A 27,626-nucleotide genomic window follows, 5' to 3' on the forward strand; every position below is an offset into this window, starting at 1 on the left:
TTAGCACGCGGCGTGTCCAGTGTCGGGCCCGTTGGAAAATGCCTTTTATTATCCCCAGAATTTTTCTAGACGTTGGTTCTTCCCGGGCGCTGGTATCCCCGCACTTCAGTCCACCCTCGTGTTCATCTCACGTCTGTGGCATTTGGTAAACCCTCAATCATCATCCAACAACTGGATGACCGAGGAAGTTACGTGTCCACACACACACACACATTTTGTATGTATCCACACGAAGAGCTTTCCCTCTGAAGCCACTTTGATTCGTTATTTGTGCCTTGTCAGCAGGACCACCAGTGGCTTGCGCTGGGACACTTACATGCTCGCCACCTTCACTGTCACTTTCCCTCTTACAGACTCTGGTGCGGAAGTCTAGGAGACGACCCAACTGCGCCCAGGCCTTCCCCTCCTTTCCAACCATTGTTTTGTCAGACTTCAGTAGGAAAGAGAATGCCTCGCCACTCTAACTGCGGTGTCCTATCAGTAGTGCCCAACTTATCCCATGTGTTGCTTAATAGGATGCCAGCGAGGGTCTTCACTGGTGTCAGCCGACCAGATTTCTGCCGTGATGCAACTACTCTGCCGCCCAGTGTGAGAGCCGCTTGCACACGGGCCTACTGAGCACATGCAATGGATCAAGATGACTGGGGAATGTAATCCTGAGTTTTATGTAATTTTAGTGAACTTGAATAGCTATGTGGTTGTGGCTAATGCCATGGACTGTTTCAAGAGTATTGTACTTTTGGTCCATATTAAAAGTCATCCACATCTCTCTGGTCAGTATCCTCATTCTTTACCTTGATGCACATTAAAAAAAATTACCTCGTCTGTCAATTACTCTAATACATGGGTTCTCTTAGAAACCTCGAACACACATTGTATAAAAATTTCCAGTATGAAATATTCTGTCCCATCGAAACTTGCATTTCCAGGCCACCTGCTCCCCAGTGGTTTTCTTGGTTTCAGCATGTTCACGAAAATGGTCTGCAGGCTGATTTTTGGTTGAGAAGTAGCAGATGTAAGGAGGAGATGTCAATTACTTCTTTGCAACCAGTCAGCCCTTCTATCATCTTGTCATGCTTCACATACCTGCCTCTGCCAGCTTTTCATTCATTGTCCTAACACTTAAATGATGCTCTAATGCCCATATTTATACTTCCACTTCTGTAAAATTCTTTGGCCAAGCTTTGTTTCCTCTGCTGGTTCAGATGGAGGTCTGAGGTTGTCATCTTTCCACCTGTTATTTTCTTCTGAAAATCATCTCCTTCATGTTTGTTGAAGCACAGCATCCCTTGCAGGTGGTTTTCAAACTGTGGTCCCTGAACAGACTACAAACGCAGATTCTCAGGACCACCCCCAGGACCTACTGAACCAGAAGTCCTGGGTGGGGTCAGGAATTATTCAATCCCTCCAGGTGATGCTGATCCACATGCAAGTTCCAGAACAACCTTAGGGATATTCTATCATTCCTTACTCATTTATCTGAAGGGATTCCTCTGTGAAACTCCTTCTAATCAATGAAGTTACCCTGAATGACAATTTGTGGATAAAAGGGAGGGTAGCCATTTCATTCTCCTTTAATTATGCATTTTCAATGTTAGTAGTTAGTGCCCTCGTTACTTCCAAGAATGCCTATGTTTTTGTTCAGTGTTGGCTGAGTTTTTAAACTATCATTATAAATTAACATACCGATGTTTTTAATGTAGTGAATCCATGGCTATCAGGGCTGGGGGGGAGAGGGGAGTGGTAAGCAGACACCACAATCCAGGTGCTTAGAACCCACTGGTATTGGGACAGAGCTGGAAAATATATGTGTGTGTGTCCCCTAAAGAACAAAGAAAAGGAGTGCTTGGGAGGCTCAGTTGGTTAAGTGTGGTTAAGTCTCTGCCTTTGGCTCAGGTCATGATCCCAGGGTCCCTGGCTAGAGCCCCAAGTCAAGCTCCCAGCTCAGCGGAGGAATCTGCTTCTCCCTCTCCTAGCTATTCCTCCTGCTAGCGCTGACAAATGAATAAACCTTAAAAAAGAACAAAGGGGTGCCTCTGGGTGGCTTAGTTGGTTGGTCATCTGCTTTGGCTCAGGTCACAATCTCAGGGTTCTGGGGCCAAGCCCCTGCTTGGCGGGGAGTCTGCTTCTCCCTCTCCCTCTGCCCCTCCCTCCCTCCACTCATGATCTCTTTTTCTCAAATATATAAATAAAATCTTCTAAAAATGATTTAAAAAAGAACAAAGAATTTACACTTACATTTCTATTCCAAATTTAGTACTGCAGGATTACCTCTATTTCTCTTTCTCAGAAAAAATCTGTTTTAGCATTAACATAATTAGTTACTAGCTTTAACTAGTTTAATACTACACAATTTCAAAGTGTGAACACCAATATTCCCACTAACAGGGAGATTGCTGATGAAGCACAGGGTTTCTTAGTGGATCCATTCATCCTTAAAGTTCACTGAAACTGTAAACTCCCAAGTTCTATGTTCTAATGCCACCTGAAGTGACACTTTCCTCTTGTGACAGTCATAGTTGGATTTGCAGCTCGGATGCAGACACTCGATGCTGTGTGGCCCGGCACCTCCCCAGTACTCACCAGACCTGCAGCTTCTTGCCTCAAGCACCTGCGACTCTGCCTGAGGTCTTTCTCTGGTGGCAGAAGCGTGGCAGAGAACGGGGCCAGGAGCTGATAACTTGGATGTAGTCCTCAAACCACGAAACACATCTGCCCCCTTGCTTGTGCAGCAGGGTGAACGAACCACAAATCATAATGCTGATTAAGATAAGAGAAACCAAATAAAAAGAGCGCGTGCCGTATGGTCCCATTCATAGTAGTTTTGGAGCATGCAAGCGCCTCCCTCATGACAGCACCACTGGAGGTAAGGGGGGATGACCAAGGGGCAAGAAGAAACCTGGGCTGGTAAACGTTTATTGACTTCTGCCAAACATGCCTCAAAAGAACTGTTAAAAACGCAAATCCCCACCAAAGAAAGAAAAAGAAAAATGCTATACTTAAGGTAAAATTTCTCATTATATGATTGCTAAACATCTCCAAACACTTGCTATTACTCTTTTTTTTGCCAAGCTGTAGGGACTCTGCATCACAGAACCCTTGGGGAAGAGAATCTGAGATCATCTAAAAGAACACGTGCATTCACCCTTGGACCCAGCAATTCTGCTTCCAGGGTTCCACCTCAGAGAAAAGAACTTCACACGTGAAGTTACTCACGGTGGCACCCGCAATACTGGAAGAACACAAACGTCTACACTGCAGGGTAAGGTACACTCCTGCAGCCAAAAGAAGGAAGACTTGCTGAGGAGAAGGAATGATCTCCAGACACGCAGACAAGGAGTGCATAACAATGCACATACAGATTTGCTTTCTTTCTCTCTTAAAACAGTCACTAAGAAGATAACTAAAGTGGTTGCTATGGGGGGGAGAGAGGGGAGAGGATTCAGGGACAATTGAGGTTAGCTCTGAAAATGTGAATGTTTTCCGTAATTATCAGGCAATCCCTAAAATTGAGAAACAGTAAAATCAATGACCCTGACTGTCACGCCGGATCATCCGGAAGCCAGCCCTGCACAAGCACTAAGTAGGAAAGGGACCCTGAGCAGCACCTGAAAGCAAGCTGGGAAGGAAGAAACCCATTTACATCTGTTTCCTTTAGTATGTGGCTATTTAAATGCTTCAGGACACATGTTCACCCATGAAACAATTTGCTTACGAAGATCAAGAAGGAAATGTTTGTTTTCTTCATGTGCTGTCAACACCAAAATCCATTTTTACTTAATATATACGAGATTTCTGCATTTCGGTATTTTTGGTCAACAAACATGCCTCAAATTAAACAGTATAAGCTTTAAATGGACTTGGAGATAGAAGTCTGCGATTTATGCTTTATTGCAGAATCAGGCCCAGTTTTACTATTCCACAAGCATGAAGCAGAGGGTAAAGGCAGGCTTCACTCACACTCACACTCACACTTCTGGCTGTTGATTACCGGCAAGCTTCAGGCCACCGGGTAGATGATCCATAGTCAGATGGCATTCCTTATTCACTTGAGGACGGGATTTTAAAAAGGTAATCAGGAAATGAAGACATGCACGAGCTATTATACATAATTACAAAAGCTAGTCAACACTGGTCTCATCAGTAGGAGCGAATGGCTGGAGGGACTGTGGCACAGTCAGCCTCGTTTAAAGTTCTGTCGATCACTGGTCTGTATTCCAATGAAACCTTAAAAAGAAGAATCAACAATAAAACAAAAAACATACAAATAGCATTCTCCTGTGCCTTTTTGAAAAATTAGCTATAAAAGTTATTTGCAGACACATTCAGGAACTTAAAAACACAAGGACTCACTGGAGTATTCTTCAGTAACAAAGTAAAAAATGATCTAAATGCACAACAGGGGACCAGCCATGTAACTCATGGTAAATCCATGTAATGAAATATAGCAATTAAAACAACATATGAAATTCTTGATGCTTTACACAAATGGTCAAGAAGTGAAACCCTGCATACAACTATCATTCTTTAATTATGTTTAAACTATATATTTACACATCGTTTTTCCTACTTGTATTGATATATGTACACGTAAGGAAACGTGTACGCACATACATGCAAAACCTGAAGGAAGTATTTCAGAACGGTAACGAAGCCTATCTCTGACTGGGCAGCTTACAAAAATTAATTCTATTCTTGTACTTTCTATACTTTCTTTTGTAATTGTGAAAAGCCTTGAACATTACTAAAAACAGGACTGTACCGAGAGGGAAGTCTGATTTCTTTCTATACACTGTGAGAAAAGAGCCTTCATGCGAAATTAAGGAAGTTGCTGCCTACCTGAACACAACAGACACCTGCGGCTCTCTGTAGTAAGTGGCGGCAAGAGAGCACAACATTGTTTCTGCAGCTCGCATAAGTGGTTAAGACTATCCCGTACAAGCCTGAAGGCCTTAAGGGTAAACACTTTATGTCTTTCTGATCCTTAATGCCCAGCAGCCATGCCAAATGGGTGAACTATGCTTTGCTGCAGTAACACGAGGAGCCTCCACTGTACTGACCCTGGCTGTTCCTAGGACTCTGCCCACCTCACCCCTCCTCTGCCTGCTCTGCGCCCAGGCTGGTGCTACCGGCTGCGCAGAATACCCCAGGGCGACCAGAGGCTGCTCCCAGGTGGTCCGGCCAACGGGAAAAAAGGAGTATTTTCCTGTCCCACTCCTATCCCCTGTCCTCACTCTCCAGAATCATCATCTCTTCCCCTCACACCAAGGCTTGGGTGCTCACACCCTGCTGGGGGCTAAAGCTATGGAAGACCAGCCCTTAAACCACCCACCTACAATGGATTCTGTTTCCAGGCAGAAGCCTGAGCGTCCTTTCCAGGAGTGTCTCAATCTGTCACCCGTCAACTAAGACCACATTGGTTCTCCCAGCCCATCATAGGCTGACTGCAGAACGTGTGGGACTCATGCTTATCAATGCACATGTGAGCAGAACACGCTCCCTACGTACCTTCCCAGTCTTGACATCAACATAGGAAAGGGTGTGCTTCCTCCAGTGGGCCTCAAACGGCTTCTTCTGCTGCCCCTGGATGGGCCTGGAGTAGTCATACTCGTCAATCCGCTCCTGAGGCCAGAGAAAGGAAGTTTATTTCAGAAAATGCCAGTAACAATTACACTTCAAATTTCTTATTTCTCTAACAGGGCAATATAACTGGAAACCAGGGCAAACTCATTAAAATGATACACGAGAGACTAGTCTGATATGAATCCCCCTAGATCCCACTCAACAAGGAGGTATCCACTGTCCCAAGCAGACCTTCTTCATACAGAGCGGGACATTCCCAGTCCATTTTTCAACCCATGTCCCTTCCCTTCTACAATTCCTAGTGAAAACCCATTTTGTGTATATCTGACCTAGAAGAACACAGAGTACGAAAGAAGTACAATTAAGTCCCAATTCCAAGAGGGACGGAGAGAGACGACCGTGACACGTTTGCCAGCGGCCAGCCTCCTGGAGCACCCGTCCATCCTGCAGTGTGCGGGCAAACCGTTCCCTCATCCCAGTGCCTCCACAGCACAAATTAGCCTGATCTTTTATGCAATTCAAAGTTCATCAAATACTTTGTCTTTTTGCTCATATACTGGGAGATTTCGATTTTTTCTTTTAGCTTTTTTCATTTAAATGTTTCACTTTAAGCAATCATATTAAAACTTTGTTCAAAAACTCTTAAAAAGAAGCTGCATACTATTAAGGGATATCCTACACACGGTAATGGAAAAGACATGCAAGAGTTGCTTTAAATAAAAACAGGGCACCTGGTTGGCTCAGCCAATGGAGCACGGGGTTGTGAGTTTCAGCACCGTGTTGGGGGTACAGATTACTTAAAAATAAAATTTAAAAATAACAACGAACTGAGGGCTGACAGAGGGAAGTGGGTGGGGGAGGGGATTAGGGAGGACATTTGTTGTGATGAGCACTGAGTGTTGTATGAAGTGATGCATCAGTGACCTCTAACCCAGAAACCAATACCCCACACGTGTCAACTACCGAAAATTTATTTTTTTAAATATATTTATTTATTTATTTGACACGTAAAGAGAGAGAGATCACAAGTAGAGCAGCAGGCAGAGAGAGAGGGGGAAGCAGGCTCCCTGCGGAGCAGAGAGCCCGATGCGGGGCTCGATCCCAGGACCCTGAGACCATGACCTGAACCGAAGGCAGCGGCTTAACCCACTGAGCCACCCAGGCGCCCCCTAAAATTTTAAATTTACAAAAAGTTAAAAGAATAAAAATTAAAACACAAAAGTGTACCAAAAGAAGCTTTCTATGAAAATAAATGAATAAATAAAATAAAACACACAAAAAAGACTCAAACGCTTGGCTCTGTTTCTGCTGAGTGAGGCGAGTGTGGCGGTGGGCGGAGGAAGGCCTCTCACCTGGGAGCAAGCCAGGCTGCAGCACCTTCCCTTCTTTCTAAACACACAGCAGAGGAGAGTTCTCCAGGGCCAGCGGCCCCCACCTGCCCGACTGCTGTGACTGAACAGAAACTCGTTCGCCTCGGCCACACGAACTGCCAACCGACCCACAGCTGGGGAGGCGTCGACTCCTCAGTACAGGGGACGAACATGCTTAATCAGGCTGAATCTAATGCAGCTCCAGTGGCTGGCAGGTAAATTAATAAAATTTCACAGTGACTCAGAATGTAAGCCTCTCGCTGGGGCCAATTTTCCCACTCGCCTGTGCCCAGCTGACTGGTGCGGCTGCTCCCAGATCCACCACACTGTCCCGGACCAAGGCCTATCTGTCTGGAAAGCGGTATTTGCCCCCAAGTGCCCATGTCCTCAATGTTTTCCCATCATATGCTGAGCGCTCTGTCTGGAAGAATTTGAACTGTCCTCTGCATAAAGATCAGGTGGCTCAGCTGGTTAAGCATCCCCCTTTGGCTCAGGTCATGATCTTAGGGCTCCTGGCTCCAGCCCCGCATCGGTCCCTGCTTGGCGAGGAGTCTGCTTCTCTCTCACTCTTCCCCTCACCCCCGGCCTGCCTGCTTCTGTTCGTGCGTGTGCACTCTCTCTCAAATAAATAAAATCTAAAAAAAAAGAAAAAGAAATCAGACCTAGATGAGGTCAGGCCTCAGTCATTTACTCATGTTTAACATTTTCTGGCCACAGTACTCAGAATGCACGCTAATCTCGGACCTGGTCAAAGTCAGGTGGGCTCTTAGAGACGCCACTGGCAGGAGCAGAGGCTGATCTGAGGCAAGAAAAAGTCATGCTGGTACCAAACACAGTGACACCAAAGTATGAAAGTTACCAGAGGGGGAAAAAGCATTTTTTCAATTTACTTTGGGAACACGGAGTGAAATGTACAGAAAGCACAGGGTTAGGGACTGAGCAAGGCCAGTGGACAGCGGACGCGATGTGCACCTGGGATGTGCTGTGAGGACGCACCTTGTAATCTTCCCGGGCGTGAGCACCACGCGACTCCTTCCGGGCCTCTGCTCCATAAATGGTCTGAAGCGCACAGAGCATCAGGTTCTGTAGCTCCAGTGTCTCCACCAGGTCGGTGTTCCAGACCATTCCTGGGGACACACAAGGCACCCATCAGTGACAGGATGCAGTCAGATGTGTCTTCAGGGCTGTGGCTGTGGGCTTGCCAGCATCCACTCACACAGCAAGGACAGGGTTCAGTCGGCACTACATGGGACACACAGGGCTCTGAGGCAGCTGAGCAGACACCTGGCGCCCCAAGTACACCTAGGGCCCCACGAACTGCTCACCTCGGTCAAACGTCTTCAGATGGTGCAGGTCTCCATAGAGCTGGCTGATCTTCTCACAGCCTTCCTGTAACACACTTCCCACACGGAACACTGCGGCGTGATTTTGCATCGACTGTAACACAAAGTATCATCTGTAAATCTTCAGGTGGTGTGAAGCCAGGTCTAAAACTGGTAAACCCTTCAGACTTTTTCTTATGCGTTTCATTTTTATTTTTAAAGATTTTATTTTGAAATAATCTCTAAACCCAATGTGGGACTCAAAGTCACAACCCTAGGTGCGTACGCGTATACGTACCATAGAATACACAGCACACATAGTACACAGAACACACACACCTTCAGGAACCACTCATCCACCATCAGACACCTACCTTCTTGGCTATTGTAAACAACACTGAAGTAGACACGGGGCACAGACATCTTCTGGAATTAGTGTTTTCATTCCCTTTGAATACACACAGCTGGGACTGCTGGATCACATAGTTCTATTTTTAATTTTGTGGGGGGGGGGACCCTCCACACTGCTCTCCACAGCGGCTGCACCAGCTTGCATTCCCACCAACAGCACATGAGGGTTCCCCTCTCTCCGAATCCTTGCCAACATTCGTGTTTCTTGTCTTTTGATACTGTTTCTGATATGAGATGAAATGACATGATTCTTCCCTCACGATGAATGATACTGAGCATCTTTTCATGTCTGTTTGCCAACTGCATGTTTTCTTTGGAGAAACGTCTGTTCCCGATCCTCTGCCCATTTCTTAGGTTGTTTTTATTCTACCGTGTTTTTATTCTACCGAGTTGCAGGAGTACTTTATGTGTTTTGGGGTATTAGTCTCTTATCAGATACATGACTTGCAAGTTTTTCCTCCCATTCTACAGGCTGTCTTTTCATTCTGCTGGTCTCCTTTGCTGTGCTGAAGCTTAAGTTTGCTGTGGTCCAACAGTTTATTTTTACTTTTCTTGCCTCTGCTCTTGATGTCAAATCCAGAAAGTCACCACCAAGACCGCCATTCAGAAGCTTACTGCTGCTGTTTTCTTCTAGAGTTTTATGGTCTCAGCTCTTACATTCAAGTCTTTAACCCATTTTGAGTCAGTTTTTGCACGTGGCTGTTCGGTTTTTTTCAGCACCGTTAGAGACCGACCATCCTTTTCCCACCGGACATTCTTGGCTCCTCTGTTGTAAATTATTAGCTACATACGCTGGTTTATTAATGAGCTTGTTTCTCTTCCATTGATCTACAGAGGACTGTTTTTAGGCCAATACCTTCCTGTTTTGATTACTATTCCTCTGTAATAGTTTGAAATCAGGGAGAGATCTACCTCCAGCTTTTCTTCCTCTCAGGATTGCTTTGGCTATTCAGGGTCTTTTGTGGTTCCATACACATTCTAGGTTTGTTCTGTTTTTGTAAAAAATGCCACTGGAATTCTAACAAAGACTGTACCGAGTCTGTGAACGGCTTTGGATACTATGGAAATTTTATAATATTACTTCTTCCAGTCCATGAGCACAGAATATCTTCCCACTTATTTATATCCTCAACTGTATTCATTAATGCTTTACACAATTTTCAGTGTACAGATTTTTCCCCGTCCTTGGTCAAAATTATTCTTTCTGATGCAATTGTAAACAGAATTATTTCCTTAATTTCTCTTTCAGAATGTTCATTATTTGTGTAACAGAAACAACAGATTTTTAGGTATTGATTTTGTATCTGTCAACTTTACTGAATTCACTTACTAGTTCTAAGTTTTTTGGTGGCGTCTGTGTCATGTGATCTGAGATGTCTGTACACAGTGACTTTTACCTCCTCCTCTCCATTTCAGATGCTTTGGTTTCTTTCCCGCCTGACTGCTCCAGCCAGGACTTCCAGGGCTGTGCTGAATGAAGTGGTGACAGTGAACATCTCTGTCGTGTCCCCGGGATGAGAAAAGCTGTTGGCTTTTCACCACTGAGTCTGAACTGGCTACGGACTCGTCACATACGGCCTTCATTACACTGGGGTACACTCCCTCTACGCTTGCCTCGTTGACAGTTTTATCATAAATTGATGTTAAAATGCAGTTTTGATGAAAGCTTTTTAAAAAATTAAGTATGTGTCTTAAATCCACATACATTAAAGCTGAACAGTTTGTATTTCGGAAGGTAGTCTGTGGAACTCAGCCGGGATCTGTGATCGCAAGCAGACTTACTTCTGAGGCACGCCGTACTGAATGGTGGCACAAAGGGCAGAAGGGCTCCACCTTCAAAGTCCCAAGGAGACACCAGCTCCGTTCTCGAGATCTGGTGGCAAGCAGACGGCCCCTTGGTGACACAAACTAAGGCGTGCTGAGGTTGAGTGGTCAGGAGAGAGCATGGGGTGGGCGGTCATGAAGAAGAGTGAGAAGTCAGAGCCTTGGGAACCCTCCCTGCCCGTCTTCTGGTTAATCTTGCAGAAAACCACTCATATATCAAGTTCCTGTGTGGCTTTATGGTTTATGCTCTTAAGAAATGTGACATGAAATAAACCTGACATTTATTTTCGGATCTACCTTCGTTTCCTATCACCTACTGGATGGCCTTTCATCACTCTTGAAAAACCCCTCTACGCCATGCTCAATCACAGTGTGTGCCTGGGCTCACTTCTGGACTCCACTCTGTGCACTCACCCCTACCACAAGCTAATAAAGCTTGTTGATTTAGTTCTGTTTAACAGGCATGTCATCTCTTTCGTTAGAATGATACATAATTTTATTTTTGTTTTATTTTTAAAAAATTTTATTGAGAGACCGAGATCACAAGTGAGGGTGAAGAACCGGATTCCCTGCTGCAGGGCTTGATCCCAGGACCCTGAGATCGTGACCTGAGCCCAAGTCAGATGCTTAACCCTCAGAAGCCCCAGAACAATACATCATTTCAAAATTGTAACGCCCACCTTCAAATGTCCTGGCCTCTCGGGACAAGCAAATGGAAAAAACTATCTTAGAATCTAGTAGATGTTAGTTAAAACATTCTTTTATGGTCTTCAGTGCTCGCGTTTTCATACTCTTCAGGGTTAGGACATTGTAAACACCTGGTTATACTGTGAATGAGGTAATTTTCAAATGGATTATTGTAAGCATCCTGGAAAGCTATTGAGGAATCTTTTATACAGATATCTTAGTTCATTCTTGTTTTTACTAGTTTTTTACTTATTGTCTTGCGATTTTTAATTGTATCTGTAAATAATGATACTTTCGTCTACTCCTTTTCAATACATACCTTGTTTCTTTTCTCTTACCGTATCAGCTGAACTCGGCAGAAAAATCAGTCCTCCAACGCAAGCGCACACTCCCAGAAGGCAGGATTTTGTCCCCACCACTGGAGCATCTACAACACTGCCTGGCCCAGCAAGGAACAATTCCCATGGTCCCTAACCCATGACGGCCTGACTTACTATTCTTCACCCTCACAGTGATGCAGAAGCGGTCTGCATTCAGAGAAACCATAGTTTGGATCTTCCTCTTCTCCCAGGCTAGCCATGTGCCTTAGGCGTCCCTGGGCACTGGCCGCACGATCCTGAGGGTGAACAACCGTCCACACACATAGAGCCGTTTTTTCACTTTCAGTATCCAGTAAGTCACACGAGGCAGTCAACACTGCACTATGAAACAGGCTTTGTAGGAGTTGAGTTTTCCCTACTGCCGGCTGACAACTGAGGTCGGCTAAGCAGATGTTCAGTAAGTTAGAGGCGTTTTAAATGCATTTAGGACTTAGAACATTTTCACCTGTCACAGGCACCTAACATCATGGCAAGTCAAAGATCTGTACGTGCCTTATTTGGTAGGAATGCCCCTAGGACTTCCTATTTCAAAATACCTCATGAATTTACCATTTCCACACCCAAACAGAGATTCCTACGACCCAGGGCAATGATCACATCTGTCGTAGCTGGCCTCCAACTGCTGGGGTCAGGACCCTGTGGAAGTCCTGCACAGCACCTCTTGTCTGGTTTCCTTCAATATACCTCTGTCCTTCACTTGCGCCATCTGCCTCACCTTCCCTGGAAGCCTCCCTGGAGCCCAGCCTGCCCAAACACAGAACCACAGTCCTATAAAAGTAGCAGTATGCAACGTTTTTCTTTTGATGGTGACCTCAAAAGACCCCTCAGCATATGACTAAAAGCAAGGGGGCTTCTTTTCAGAATGCGCCTCCACAAAGAAATCCTTGAACATGATTTTAACTGGACAGAGAGCCCATTCCTGGACCAGGAATCCCTGTATTTGAAGGCTCTGGTGGGCGCCCAGCAGTCTTACGGGCTATTTACCCGACGCTATCCGATGCAGCAGCCACAAGCAGCACTTTACGGTAAACTGAAGTTGAATAAAATTAAGATTCAGTTCTTTAGTCAGACTCCAGGCTCCAAGGTCACAGGGGGAACCCATGAACCTATCCTCAGAGAGGATCCCATCAAACATGCTGATCTAGAAGGTAAACGCCCTGACAACCACCAGTGCGCAGATCAGATCACCCCCCCCACCCCAAAGTCCCCTCTCGTCCTGCTGTTATTTAGGCTTCAAGGGCCCAGTTCAGAGTCTCTGGCAGAGCTGCTGGAGGCTGGGTGTGACGGGGCATTAATTTCTTGGCAATGAGACGCGTAGGGCTTTAAGAAGCTCCCAGCTGGGAACGGAGCTCCTCAGACCATGCACTGTCCCTCCCCTTTTAGGCTCTGACACACACCAGACAGCGGAGAGGGTCTGAGGAGGGGAGAGCCACATGCAAGCACCCGGGGCGCATGACAGGACTGCGTCTCTGCCCTGCACGGCTACCCCCAGCCTTCGGGGTAGAACGTGTCCCTTTGCTGCTCGCCCCGAGCCTGGCACAGGGCTGCGGGCACACGGTCTGCTCCCTGGAGTGTGTGTGGGCGCTCACCTTCTGCATGCTCAGTCGCAGTTCTGATGTTCTTATGCTTCCATCAGCAAACCTCAGCTTGTCAAGATTCATGACAGACTCTTCCCCGGCATTTGGTTTGATCGGGGGAACTTTATCTCCTTAAGAAACACAGACAAAACGTTAGAATTTAATGGAGTTTGGAAGATGCACACATCATCTGAGCTGATATTCTGCCTGCACCACCCGAGACCTAAGGCACCACACACTGACTTGGAGCCAAAGGGTAAACATAAAGTCAAATCTCTGGCAAGGAGCAGGTGTCCAATAAGAAATCTCTGAACAAAACAGAAACCATTCCTAAGTTTAAAAATTAGATTTATGCATTATTACTCTATCAAACGGAAAACTGGCACCTTCACGATAGCGAGCAGCTTCTGAAAATTCTGCCAGCGTGCCTCACCCCCACCATCAACGGTCCTCACTCAGGGATGAGGGAGGGCCTGGCCAGGCATGTTTAAAAAACTCTCCTGCTGATTCGGACCTTTGTATCTGCTTACCTAAACCTCACGATATGTTTCTCTGACTTTTCTAAAAAGATAAACGTTTTGAAAATTTAAAATATTTTAAAGATTTTTTTTTATTTGACAGAGAGAGAGAGTTCAAGTGGACAGAGAGGCAGGCAGAAGGAGAGAGAGAAGCAGGGTTCCCACTGAGCAGGGAGCCCAATGTGGGGCTCGATCTCAGGACCCTGGGATCATGACCTGAGCTGAAGGCAGCCGCTCAACCGAGCCACCCAGGTGCTCCCCCCAATTTAAAATGTTTTAAAATTTTTCAAAGTTTTTTTTTTTAAATGACTTTTGGAAATGTATTTTCTTCAGTAGGTAATATGGGCAGAGGATATGAGATGAGGAAGCAAAGGTCTGCGGGTAAAGCAGGGTTGCTCACAGCCGCGCTCCACAAGGAGCAAAGGCACCAGTCTCTCGTGTGACCCACCCAGCTCTTCCAGGCCAGCTTCGGTCTCTGCTTTTGTTTGTAATGTTCTTTTAAAAAAAGTGATCATCTGGGGCTCCAGGTGGCTCAGACAGTTAAGCACCTGACTCTTGGTCTCAGCTCAGGTCTTGATCTCAGGGTTGTGAGTTCAAGCCCTGTGCTGGGTTCCACAGTGGGCATGGAGCCTACTTAAAAATAGATATATTAAAAAATTAAAATTAAAAAAAAATTAAAACTAAAAAGTGATCATTTACCAAAATTATTTTTCTCTAGGTGCACAATTCTACAAACTTCGACACAGGTATGGGTTCCTGTAACCATCACAATTCAAGTACCAAATAGGATACATAATTAGGGTACAGAACATTTAAAATTCTCATGTTTGGGAGGATGTAGCAACGTTTTTCCTTCCCTTCCTGGTTTTATTTATTTTTTTTTTTCCTTTTTTACAGATAGAGAGAGAGAGAGAGAGAGATTACAAGTAGGCAGAGCAGCAGCCAGAGAGGGGAGGAAGCAGGCTCCCTGCCAAGCAGAGAGCCCGATACGGGGCTCGATCCCAGAGACCCTGAGATCATGACCTGAGCTGACGGCAGAGGCTTAACCCACTGAGCCACCCAGGCGCCCCCCCTTCCTGGTTTTAAAAGTTGTAAAGTATGGGGCGCCTGGATGGCTCAGTTGCTGGGCGTCTGCCTTCGGCTCAGGTCGTGATCCCAGGATATGGGGATGGAGCCCCGCGTCAGGCTCCCTGCTCAGGAGAAAGCCTGCTTCTCCCTCTCCCACTCCCCTGCTTGTGTTCTCCTTCTCCATGCCTCTGTTAAATAAATGAAATTTAAAAAAAAAAAAATACAATTAAGGCACAGTATCATTTTGGGTGCAGTTCTGCACATTTTGCCAAATAGAACGGCTCGAGGCCCACCGTGATTGGAACGGCAGCTGCTGAGCCATCTTACTCCCAACTTTGTCTCTTCCATTATGTTATACAAGTCAGACCCAAGGTGTGTAGCCTCTTGAGCCCGATCACATGACCCAATACGTCTGAGATCCATTCGTGCTGTTGCATGGATGAGTACCTTGTTTTTAATCACTAACTTAAAAAAATTTTTTAAGTGTGTATTGCTCCTTCAGATATGAAAGTGCAAGATATTTTAATAAAACCCTTTTTCTCATTTTCAAACAAAGGGAACCTCGAACTTTCTGCTTTGCTCGGAGATCTGATTTCAGGCTTCACCAGTGCAGCGCAACGAGCACGAGATTCTGTCAGACTAGGTGGATCTGACTCTTGCCTTTGCAGCGAAGACGGGGACAGGGCCCCGCCTCTGCCCATCGGTGACCTGGTCGGAGCAAGGGAGATGGTGTCTCAAAGTGTAACTGTCCGTCACACGTACCTGCTAACAGCAGGCGGGACGGCGAGTGTGGCACGTGATGTTGAGGGCTACGTTCAACTAGCAGGACAGGAAGACTTCCCCCCACTTAGAACCCATACAAAAAGCTTTGTTCAGCAGAAATGGCAGAACTGAGACTGAATGGTCAGCACCAGTGAAGCCTAATGGGCAGAGCAGAGCCCAGGGGTCCCACCGTCCTACCCTCGGGAACAGTGTCTTCCTGTCACCCGCAGTCCTGAGCGAACGGGCCACGGGCCCCCACACGGAGACCTCCGGAGCTCACTGCGACAGCACACGGCCTGCTCCGGGCGGGACTCGCGCTTCCAGCATAGGGCGCTGCTCCCTCAGGTTATGAAGTGACCAGATGAACACAATCATGGACTGAAAACCACTGTGACGCTGCAGGGACACCCATGCCCAATCCTTCATGTGCATACGTTCTGCTTTAACAGATCATTCACTTTTTTTTTTTTTTTAGAAAAACCGAAGTTACTTTTCCGTAAGTACTGAGAACTTACATATAGTCACATGTACTGGTTAGAATATTCCCTTGCAAGCAGTAATTTGCAACAAGCAAGCACCATGTGATACACTTCCTCTCGAAATAACCCCCTCACAGGGACTTTTCTAAAGAGAACACTCATGACCACAAAACAAGATCTGATCCAAACCAGGTTATCCTCTAAATGATTAAGACCCTCACCCAGCCTGTGTCCAGTCTCATCTGTCACAATATAAATCTCTGAATCACGGTCTCTTCACTTACTGGTGGAAAAACCAGACTAACCCCCCGTGATCACTCGGCAGATTTCCAACAAATCAAGACATGGTAACCTACCACTTCCCGAAACAGCCTGAGTCCCTGAAGAAAACACGTACCGGGTCTGCAGGACTCTGCGATACTCAGGGCACACGCCCTGCCGAAGACGACCAGGTCCAAGAGCGAGTTTGCCCCAAGGCGGTTGGCACCGTGCACGGAGGCGCAGGCGGCCTCCCCACAGGCGTACAGGCCGGGCACGATCTGATCCTGGCCATTCACGTGCCTGAGGACCTGTGGAAGGAAGACTTCAGACTTCAGGAGCACGGTCTGCACAGCCCTCCTTCCCAGGACGGGGCGTCTGCCTGCAGGCTCGGAGGAAGGACAGCAGGTAAGGACCAGACCTGCCGTCCTCTACAGGAAGCCCTCTGAGTCTGCACCCGGACACTCAGCCACCCCAGGTGGAGTCAGGTCAAAAGACCCCACATGGCAACACCTGTCACTTCACTGCCACATCTCCTGCTCATCACAAACCTCGTTCCCCACCTGACTGACCCCCCCTCCTCACTTCCACACTCCAGCTCTGGATTCCGATGAAGGGAAGGGAGTATGGCACATTGCTTGCCTACAAAGCGGGGAGGAGCGCCCCGGCCACCTCATCTGAGGAGAGGCAAAAAAAATCACAAACCAAAAAGCCGTGGGTGGACTGTAAACCACCCACAAGTATGTGATGTGAGAGAAAATGATTTACAAGGTCACAGTGAAAGTACCAAGAGATGATACAGGAGAATAAATTATAAACTGGGAAAAGCTGCAGATGACACTGTGTCCATAACCGTGTGCTCTGGAGGGGTCGCTGGGTCACTGCTGACTGCTCGTCCTTGCAGAGCGAGGGCCAACGCTGGAGTGTGCCCGGGGCCCGCTCTGCCCTCCAGCAGCGACTGTGCTGAGGGAAACATCTGTACGATGTTTCTGTGTTCTCTGGGTCCAGAGGGACAACTGTGAGGTGGGCCTGTCGTTCCTGCCCTGCTCCCCCCTGGAAGGGTCCCGGCTCTGTCACCTGCCCCTTGTAGTTGGTGGGAATGCCACCCATGTTGTAATGCACAGTGGGAAGGACGGGGATCGGCTCCTTAGTGACGTCCACGCCCGCGAAGATCATGGCCGTCTCGGAGATGCCCGGCAGGCGTATGGCCAGCTGCTCTGGGGGCAGATGGTGCAGTTGCAGGTAGACGTGGTCCTTCTCCGGGCCGCAGCCTCTGGTGGAGAAGGACATCATGGGGAGGGAGAGAACGGTAAATACAGAGGATGTGAGACCACAAAGTCACTGAAGCATATCAGGTTCCACTTTCCTCAGGCTGTACGGAATGTCCCCTCACTTGTGGTCATCCGTTCTTCATGTCTCTTCTGAGCACCTACCCTGGCCGGAGGGGACTCCACGTGCTGGGACACAGCCAGAACGTGGACAGACACTCTGCCCTCACCAGGCTCACACTCCGGTCTTGGGAAGTCACAGTGTGTTTTCCTCGATAAATGGCTTAGGAAGTCCGTCTAACGAAATACTGCAAATATAACGTGTCTAGAGGCCGTAACCTCAGAACTTGGACAAGAAGCACTGCAGTAAGGCAGTGCGGACACTGAAGAGCCGACCCTGCTTCGGGGAACACCACCGGCTGGCGCACAGCAGGTCCCCAAGCCACATCCGCCGCCCGCACGCTAACTTCAGGCCGCCGGCATGTCCGTCTCTGCCACAACACTCACTCACACGCACACAAACGATGTTCCACAGATTTGAGATTTAAGTCAGACCAGCCCAACTGCCCAAAATGCTGGTGTCTAGGGCGACATCACAGAGTGACAGTCAGAGGGCAGCAGGTGGCTGCACACAACCTACAGAGTTGGGAGGAGGGGCTGAAACTCACACACAGTCACACCAGCCCATGTTAAGATGCAGACACGAACAGCAGCCACCAAAAGAGAAAGCAGGGGTGTGCGTGTGCGCTCAGACACCTTTGGAGATAATCACACAGACCTTCCTTCCCGGATTTCCAGAGTCATGGACCGAGATACGACGTCTCTGGACGCCAAATCCTTTGCCACTGGGGCATAGCGCTCCATGAACCTTTCGCCTTGACTGTTAATGAGAATGCCTCCTTCTCCACGACACCCCTCCGTAATGAGACAACCAGCGCCATATATACCTGCAAAGAACCCAATTAATTAGCTTTTTCTAACTGCACAACTGCTAGGTCTAGATTTCAAATGCAAATTTCTTTCAAGATATTTTTGGTGAAAGGAAAAGGGTATGCAAGGGAGTAAGACAAAAGAAAGATTAAGAAGAGAAGAGAAGAGAAGAGAATAGTAAATATAGTAGATAAGATTAAGAAGTTGCCCTAAGGAAAAGCACAAAGCAGCTGACCTGAGAATTCCAATGACAACTGTTTAAACTACCAACACAGGCCAGCACACCGTTAAATTCCTGTTTTGTTTTCTTTCTTTCCTTTTCTTTAAGATTTTATTTATTTATTTGACAGAGACATAGTAAGAGAGGGAACACAAACAGAGGGAGTGGGAGAGGGAGCAGCAGACTCCCCACCAGAGCAGGGAGCCCTATGTGGGGCTTGATCCCAGGACCTGGGAGCATGACCTGAGCAGAAGGCAGAGGCTGAACTGAACCACCCAGGTGCCCTTGTTTTCATTTTAGGGCATCGCTTCGTGCCATGAAATTGTGACAAGGCGGGACAAACCAGCTTGGAAAGTTCCTATAGAAACTCACTGGTAACGGGGTGCTTCATGCTTACAAGTGTAATTCAGAAGCTTCAGACATTTTTTTAGTTAAAAACAGTAATTAAAAAAACTACCTAAGGTGGCTCAGTTGGTTGAGCGTCTGACTCTTGGCAGAGACCCTGCTCTCGCTCTGGGCTCTTGGGGGAGAAGGCCTGAGATTCTCCCTCCTCCTCGGCCCCTCCCCACACTGGTGCACTCTGTCACTCTCAGATAAATAAATCAATCTTAAAAAAACAAAACAAAACCAAGCCTGGGTGGCTCAGTGGGTTAAGCCTCTGCCTTCAGCTCAGGTCCTATCTTAGGGTTGGGATCGAGCCCTGCCTCGGGCTCTCTGCCTGACGGGAGCCTGCTTCATCCCTCTGCCTACTTGTGATCTCTCTCTGTCAAATACATAAATAAAATCTTTAAAATAAATAAATAAATATTTAAAAAATTTTAAAAACAAAACTAAACTACCTAAAACATTTTTTTATTTTTCATCCCTGCCAGGGATGGGAAAAAACAGACTGACAGAGCAAAGAGACAAAAAACAGCTCAGGTTCTTCAGCAAGGTGGGGAGCAAATGTGGTGTCCCCTCAACTGACAGGCTAGAAAGGCAACAAGAAGCAAAGTCCAGAACGAGACTCGTCTCTCTCAAGAGGCAGTCACTTCTGGGTAAGGGGCTCTCTCAAACCTGCACCCCCTGCATAGACCTCCCTTCTGAACCCCACATTCACACACTCAACTGTCTGAGGACCCGAGACAAGCTCAATCTGCCCATGACTGGGCAGTCAGTCATCAATACCTCAGGGGTCCTGTCTGCCACAGCTCACCCCAACTTTATACTCTCCTACTGTGACAGCCTGCTGTTCTCCCTACAACCCTGAAATCTGCCCACGCCACACCTCCGGTCACCAGCATCTCCCCCCGCCCCCGGCTATCAGGACACCTACTCGGTGAACACTGCCAAGGTCCTACTGTGTGCCAGGCACTGTGAACACAGCCGTACCTGCCCCTGCCTTTACGGCTATAGGACTGGAGCCGGTACCATCAAGGCAAGAGGCAAAGTTAATCAAGATGGTGCCCTAAACTGCCTTAGGGGAAGCAGGGAAAAGGGACAAGCAAAGAACGAGCTGGGCACTGAGAACCTGTCCGCGCTGGGAAGTGCAGAGGAGCACCCAGAGGCGGGGGGGGGGCTCAGAAGACACGAAGAGCCCAGCCCACTGAAGCGGTCCCGTCCTACCTGTGGGGTGGAACTGCACGAACTCCAAGTCCTGGCAGGGAAGGCCTGCCCTGGTGACCATGGCTGTGCCGTCACCGGTGCTGGTGTGGGCAGACGTGCAGCTGAAGTAGGTGCGGCCATAGCCTCTGGGAAACAGACGGGCGGCAGAGAGAGAACAGTGATGCACAGGGAACCCTCGGGGCTGCCCTTCTGACAGCACCAGAGTGGACAGAGCGGCCCAGCAGCAGTTACAGGTGCTGTGGTCCGTGCCCTGCTGGGCAACCGGGCTGGGAGCCTGAGCGACAGAGAAGGCACTCTCATTTGTACCTCGGTGCACTCTGGTGCCGAGCGACTTCCTGATAAGCATGTGCTACGTTAACACTAAAATGTTTAATGTCTACGGATCCACACTTTTAAAGGTTTAAAATAACTTTTTAAACTGACGGTGTATGAAACGGAATTTACTTATCTTCATCATGTGAGCAAACTACCCCAGAAAATCGGTACAAACACAGTACCCACTGAAGCAAAAGGAGTTAGTCCAGAAAATGTCATGTGCCTCCCCAGACCCATTTCTTCAAGGGTCCTCCCAGGTGTGAACGGAGGATACGTCCCTGCCCACCTGAGGCAGCTGCCGTGACTGCCCCCTTCAAAGATACAGACCGGAGGCCGGCGAAGCTTACTCTGCTGCTGGGTCAGGTCACTACCTGGGACTAAACCACTATTCCACAGCGCCTCCGTTTTGATTTGAAGAAGACCCAACTTCCCTGCAGAGAAATTACACGTAAGTCAGACTCCTACCCGGTGGCCACAACAGTGTTCTTGGCTCTTATGCGATGGATGGACCCATCTTCGATGCACAGTGCAATAACACCACGACACTCCCCATTTTCCATCAGGAGATCCAAGGCAAAGTACTCTACGAAATAGCTGGTATCATACCGCAGAGACTAAAAAACACGAGAGAAGAGAAGGTTCCCAGTTTCGACTGCATTTACGCGGTCAAGCTGGCACTTCAGCACCACTGCTCACGTGGACAGCTCCGAGGCCCTGATCCAGCTCGGAACAAAGGGACAGCGCAAACTCTAGGAGAGCGCCAGGTCGCGTCACGTGCCACAGTACTGTTGTTGCTGTGTAACCACGCAATAGGTAGCCTGCTCTCGGCTGTATGACCAGAACGTAAGGACATGAGTGTCACGCACACCACAGAAGACCACGCAGAGGCTCCATGAAGGGCCCTCACGGAACTGTCGCCACCCCCCACCTCCCCCACCCCCCCCCACCCCCCGTGACACATGAATCCGCCCCATGGGCACATCTTGTTACACACCCGTCAGTGCACTCAGCCGGAGGAGCCACCGGTGCCCTAACATTTGTAAGTCAATACTTTGTCCCTACCTGGCAGCAACAGTTCAGAAAACTGATTATTCTGTGTTCTGACACGTCAGAACACTGGTTATCTGGCTATGCCAAAGTAGGCCCTGATTATCCAGTAACTACTGCCCCCAAAGCTTAGTCCAGTCTGAACAGTTAAGTGTTCAAACACCCAGTTCAGGAACTCAGAGGTGCTGAGCCGTGAAGTACTCATTCGCTCCTTACACGGCAAGCGTGGCAGGCAGACCGCAGTTCAAACACAGCATGTAACGATTATCGGTTCCATTTTCTAAAGCAGACACCTCCTCATTAACAATCACACAATTACTAGACACATCCTACCATGTTCCTCTGATGTTTATGAAGTGACCCCCGGCCTGACACTCCGTCCCCAGGGTGGCCTGTTTCCGGCTCCTCCCCACACGCCTGGCCTAACTGGACTGTATCCCGTCAACCCACGCACTCAAGGCAGCCTCACCCTCCCATACAACGTGTGCAGCAGGGAGTGGCCCGTGCGGTCAGCCACGCAGCAGCACCGGTGGGCCTGCCCGCCTTTCCCAAACTTGAGGCTCTGTCCGCCAAAAGCACGCTGATAAATCCTCCCGTCTTCAGTTCTGCTAAACGGCATGCCGTAATTCTCCAGCTGGAAAATAGAAAACAGACACCTTGTACTTTGTAGGAATCAGGACATTCATGGCTACTTTACACTAAACAATCTCAACATAAACCTGCAAACCCCCAACCAATACATTCTATGAAAACTTCAACACTTTGGAGAAGAGAAAAACTTCGTGATAAAACGAACTGAATGGTTAATGACAGAAAAGATTTCCCATGTTCCATCCACTCGCTACCCTTCTTTGGGCGGACCCCCTTGGCCTCAAATTCTCTTCTGTACTAGGAACAGACCACGTGAGGACGCTACCTCTACCACAGAAGCAGGGGCCTGCTCCGTCATGTAGTGGATGGCGTCCTGGTCCCCCAGCCAGTCGGAGCCCTTCACCGTGTCATAGAAATGCCATCTCCAGTTGTCCTCCTCCATGTTCCCCAGCGCAGCGTTGATCCCTCCCTGCAAACAGAGAGCACCCTTACGAGCTCCGAGAAGGAGCCCCAGTGGAAATTTCCAGGCTTGTCCTTTGCCTCCCGCCCCAGAACTGGGTTCAGAGAAAGCCAACCGCGTTGACTCAACAGTCTGGAAGGGTCCCGAATGCAGTCCGGTCACAGGACCTCCCTCCGCCTCAGTCTCCTCACCTACAAGCTGTCTGGAGGGTTAAGTGAGGTTACGTGTGCGACACTCATCACTTCCCAACCTGGCACACAGCAGGTTCTCAACCAGTCTATCTGGGGTGGTTTTATGACGAAACGTTCACAGTGGTATTTACGGGCACATGGTAAAGGAGTGTTTACTGTCAGGTCGGAGTCAGAGCGAACAGCAGTACAGGACAAAGGTGATGTTTGCACTTTTCCTCTCCAACTTAAAACTGCAGTAACCTCTCTTTTTCACAACTTAAGGCACAAAGAACCTCCCCCGCTGTTTTCCAACTGTTCCTCAGTCCCAGCTTCCGAGTCAAGCAAGCCACGCTTGAACCCTTTTCCCACTTGGCGCTACTGGGCCTTGATTTCCCATTATGTTTAGTTCCCAGGAAAACAGTCCCTAGCACAGAGCCAGGAATCCTGTAATAGACATGCAGCAAAAGTTACTACATTACTCCCTCCTCCTTCCCCACCCCCTTCAACTGTAAGCCCAAACTCAATTCCGGTTAGAAAAGTGGAGTACCAGAGTAGCAGAACGGAGAAAACCTAGTTCAAAAAAACACAGGACTCGGCCCAGTGCACGCACAGACGCTGTTATTTTACTGCTACTACTAGGAAAAATCAGGGCCACAGACAGCTAGTCTTCCTGGAATCCCAGCTGCACAATTTTGTTTTCTTCAAGTAATCCCTGCATCCAACGTGGGGCTCAAAATCTCAAGTCCAGGATCAGGAGCCGTGCGCTCCAGCCAAAGCCACCCAGGCGCCCTGCGGGAGTGCACTCCAGACTCTCCAGGCCCGTGATCTCATCCTTCCCCCAGTTACAACTATTTTCTCCAGAACCAACATCCAAGTTTCCATTTCTTACTCTTTTTATTATATTAATATTGCATTATTGGAACACCCTATTATTTTGCATTATTTATGTTTACATCCATTTTTCCTTTTAGATAATATATTCTCCAAAGGTATATGTTTTTTTTTTTCAGTTTACAAAACATCACTGCAGGACAAAGGTACTTAGGCAGTTAAGTGCCTGACTTAACGTGGCTGGACACTGAATACAGGCTGCGACAGTAACTAGGGCAGCTTTTATTGGCGCCTGGTAAGTCACTATATCCTCTGCTATCTATAAGGAAATGTGTTTCAAATACTGGAAAAAACAGTCCAGTATGATTCTGGAATACTCAACAGTGTGCCAAGAAAGAAAACGAAATTACAAAATCACTGCGTAAAGTTCACCTTACTTTCACCCTCCTTCTAAACTCCGAGCACCTAAAGGCCAAGGCTCTCCCGTCCTGTGCATCTGTGCCACCACCAGAGCTAGAGCTCCTCACCATCGTATTTAACAGGGCCTGCACCAAGGCTGCAGCAATAAACACAAGATTCAAGGCCAACAGCAGCAAGACTGGAGACAAGCTCATTTCGGATTGGGAGAGTATGGTGAAGACAAACCATGATGTGGGGAGGGGGTCTAGGCGGGTGCTCGAAGAAGACCTGAGTGTAACTGGAGCAGGAAAGAGTTATGTAAGAGGCCCCAGAAGGAGCTCTGGCCGGAGGTGAAGGCAGTGTGAGCACAGACCCTCAAAAGTGAGTGAGCCAAATGGGTGCAAGGAGCAGGGAGAGACAAACGGGGCTAGAGCGTGGCAGGAAGGAGGGCTGTGGCAAGGGACTGTGCTCCGCTGTAGGCGCCCAAACCATGAATGGAGCCCCCTTCTCTTACCTGGGCTGCAACGGTGTGTGATCTGGTAGGGAAGAGCTTTGTGACACAGGCCGTGTTAAACCCAGCCTCGGAAAGGCCAAATGCAGCTCGCAAGCCTGCCCCTCCAGCACCGACCACCACTGCATCAAATTCATGGTCCACCACCGGATACTGCGTAGAAATCTGGGAAGGAACAATTCGTCAACCAAGGACCGTGGGTGCAGCACAAGAGCTTGGAGAAAACAGAACGGGCAATGAGAACAGCTTCGGCGAAGAGGGACCTCCACCCTGCGGGGCCCCCCAGAGTGTGTGACGGGGGCAGCCCAACCTGCAGGGCCAACACAGAGTTGCCAAAAGGGCAGCACTCATCCTAGCACCCGGGAAACTTAAGAGGGACAGCCTCGGGGCGCCTGGTGGCTCAGTGGGTTACGCCTCTGCCTTCGGCTCAGGTCATGATCTCAGGGTCCTGGGATCGAGCCCCACGTCAGGCTCCCTGCTCAGGGAGCCTGCTTCACCCTCTCTCTCTGCCTACTTGTGATTTCTGTCAAATAAATAAATTAAAAAAAAAAAAAAAAAAAAGGGACAGCCTCAGCAAGAACTGTAGATGCAAAGAACAAACAACAAAAATCAAAGTATTAGTTCTAAATATGGCTTTTCTATTCAATTATTTTTTCATGTTTGTAGCAATATATACACACATATGTTTATGTGACTCTAAGCTCACAGTACAGTGTAGACCATGATTTCCTACCTGCGATCAGCAAAATTCCCATGAGGAACTTAATATGGTGTTTCCCTTAGGTCAGCACATTTCTGGTCCACCTGGGCAACCACCTCAGCACTGAGGACTACAACCCTGTCTCAGGACCATGCTTGTGTTTGCTTGAGAAGGCGCCCACTAGCATTCAGTAACTACTGGGAGCTAATGAGAAAAGACCCGTGAACCAATGTGTCTTCAGCAGAGGACGAACGGGACCAGTAAACACAGAGAGGCTGCACACGAGTGGCTTCATGGTCCTGTGTCATCTGTCACCGTAAAAAGGGCTCATCTATTATCTGTATTTTATTATTTTGCTGCTGTGACTTAAACTTTGCTCTGGTTTATAGATGCCTGTGAACTACAAGCAGGAAGTGGCGACTGTTCTGACATCTGTACAACTAGGTACCACGCGCTAGCAATACCCTGAGCACCACTGGAATGAGAACTTTTTCCTTTAAACAGGAACTCTGTATTATTCCAATATACTGAAAACTGTTCTAAACCAAGGATGTCATTTTTAAGGGAACAAAAGTTGTAAACTTACTGAATCGGAAACTTTAGCAGAAGACCTTTTATTCCCATCCACAGTGAAGTGAAAACCGCGGGTGCCAGTCTGCCATGTCGCTGGCCACTGCTGAGACACAGATGGAGAGCCTTAAGTGTCTTGAACAAGAAGGATCAGCCGTCAAAATCTCCTCTGAAGCCATTAACCCTTTCAGCACCCAGGTGCTCCCTCTTCACCTAGACAGCTTAGCTGGGGTCCTCTACTTAATTAACCCTGATGGGTAAGGAAGGACTAAGGACCCAGGGCGGGCCTAACTGGCAAGGACTTGGCACCCCAGGAAAAGCCCTCCTAAACAAAGTTTGTTTCCAAAGAGGACACTCACAGACTCAGAGAGGAAAAGGAACAACTTCACGTTAATTTCTTAATTTAGGGTTCTTCATAGAGAATGGGAAAGGTATCCATTTTTGCTCGTGGCAGTCTGCGAACAATGAAGCACTTTTACTAGATCCGTCGGTGACTCTCTTCACCCTAGAGCACCACACAGCTGCAAGGCTGTGCAGTTCACTGGAACAGGCGCTGAACAGCTGTTGGAGACGCCTTTTCTAAAAGACGCTGTCTGGTTGCGCGACACCTGGGCACCAGTGGGATCAGCCCTTCACTGTTAACGCCGGGACCCCACGCCCAGAGACGCTCACAGTCTTGCTTCCCCACTCTCCACATCCATGCTGGGCTCAAGGGACGTCCCCTCTCATCTGTCCCAACTCCATGGTGGTGTCCCTCTGTCTTCGACACTTGTCTCTGGCCTTTCCCTGGCTAATCCCTACAACTCTCCAAGTTTGGGCTTAAATGCCCCACCCTATAAACACTCACTCAAGAAAAGTGGTATTAATTGAAATCAAAGCCCAACATGAGGCCACATTCTACATACATGAACCAATTTATGAGTCACGTCTTTCCATTCTGCTGACTGCATTTTAGAAAACTATGAATAAACTAAAATTTTAGCAATCTCATAAAGAACAGTTTTACGAATTAAGTACATTTAACAGTGACAGAAGGGATGTGAGAGATGTTTTAAGTATTGTGCCATTTGGAAGAGATGGTATTTATTCTGTGGGGTAAAAAAAAATTATTCCATAGGACAAATGAGTGGGGAATACGCGAAGGAGAACACGGCAGAATGCAAAACGAACCCTGAGCAGTTTTGAACTGAAAGACTTCCTTCTGCGATTAAGGGACTGAGGCCAAGGCTGGAGGGCTTGGCCACTTGCAAAGTGCAGGTGCCTCCAACCTCTAGGCCTCCTCCAGCTCTGAGATGAAATGATTGGCACAAATAGTTGACTTAATGCTAATACTCCATTACAAAGAATCCGTTGGATTTCTAAGTAGATCTGAACTGATAAAAGCAATATTCTTGAATTCCCCAATTTCAACTTTAAATCCATTTGTTTTTACTGACGTAAGCCAATTTTTTCTTTCAGAAAATTTAAAAACTAAAAAGAATATTCTTGTTTAAGAATAATTTTAAAATTGGTAAAATCACATCTTAAAGAAGTCAAAGAATTTTAATACAAATGTTCTTGAAAATGTTATTAAGTACAATATAAAGGTAACAGTTCTAGAAAGAACAGTACCTTTTGCAATACCAAACTGAAAACAGAAACCGTGAGCACCCCCACCAGCTGAGTGGGGAGGTGAGGCCACAAACGCAGCACACCTGTGCCCCCTCATCTTCTTCAGGAGACCCACCGGCTCTAACCCCAAGTAATGAAGACAACCTGCAATGTCTGGGA

The 27,626-nt window shown here is 47.7% G+C and overlaps 1 protein-coding gene across 2 annotated transcripts in view; it reads right to left on the minus strand.

Annotated features, from left to right (window-relative positions):
- Positions 1–3,873: 3,873 nt before the first annotated feature.
- Positions 3,874–27,626, minus strand: part of SDHA (succinate dehydrogenase complex flavoprotein subunit A) — a 28,746-nt gene continuing 4,993 nt past the window's right edge. Inside the window, exons 2-15 of one of the 2 annotated variants that reach the window (XM_046000681.1) lie at positions 25,873–25,962; positions 24,590–24,751; positions 22,541–22,684; positions 22,094–22,258; positions 21,043–21,191; positions 20,263–20,387; positions 18,286–18,454; positions 17,317–17,512; positions 16,379–16,550; positions 13,167–13,285; positions 8,279–8,390; positions 7,950–8,080; positions 5,509–5,622; positions 3,874–4,227 (exon numbers count right to left, since the gene is read on the minus strand). In XM_046000681.1, the coding sequence (XP_045856637.1) occupies positions 4,141–4,227; positions 5,509–5,622; positions 7,950–8,080; positions 8,279–8,390; positions 13,167–13,285; positions 16,379–16,550; positions 17,317–17,512; positions 18,286–18,454; positions 20,263–20,387; positions 21,043–21,191; positions 22,094–22,258; positions 22,541–22,684; positions 24,590–24,751; positions 25,873–25,962 (1,935 nt within the window). In that variant the 3' untranslated portion in view covers positions 3,874–4,140. The remainder of the gene's footprint in view (positions 4,228–5,508; positions 5,623–7,949; positions 8,081–8,278; positions 8,391–13,166; positions 13,286–16,378; positions 16,551–17,316; positions 17,513–18,285; positions 18,455–20,262; positions 20,388–21,042; positions 21,192–22,093; positions 22,259–22,540; positions 22,685–24,589; positions 24,752–25,872; positions 25,963–27,626) is intronic. The other variant, XM_046000682.1, reaches the window with a different exon arrangement.

This window comes from Meles meles, chromosome 3 (assembly GCF_922984935.1).
Source record: "Meles meles chromosome 3, mMelMel3.1 paternal haplotype, whole genome shotgun sequence".
In the NCBI taxonomy this organism is placed as follows: Eukaryota; Metazoa; Chordata; class Mammalia; order Carnivora; family Mustelidae; genus Meles; species Meles meles.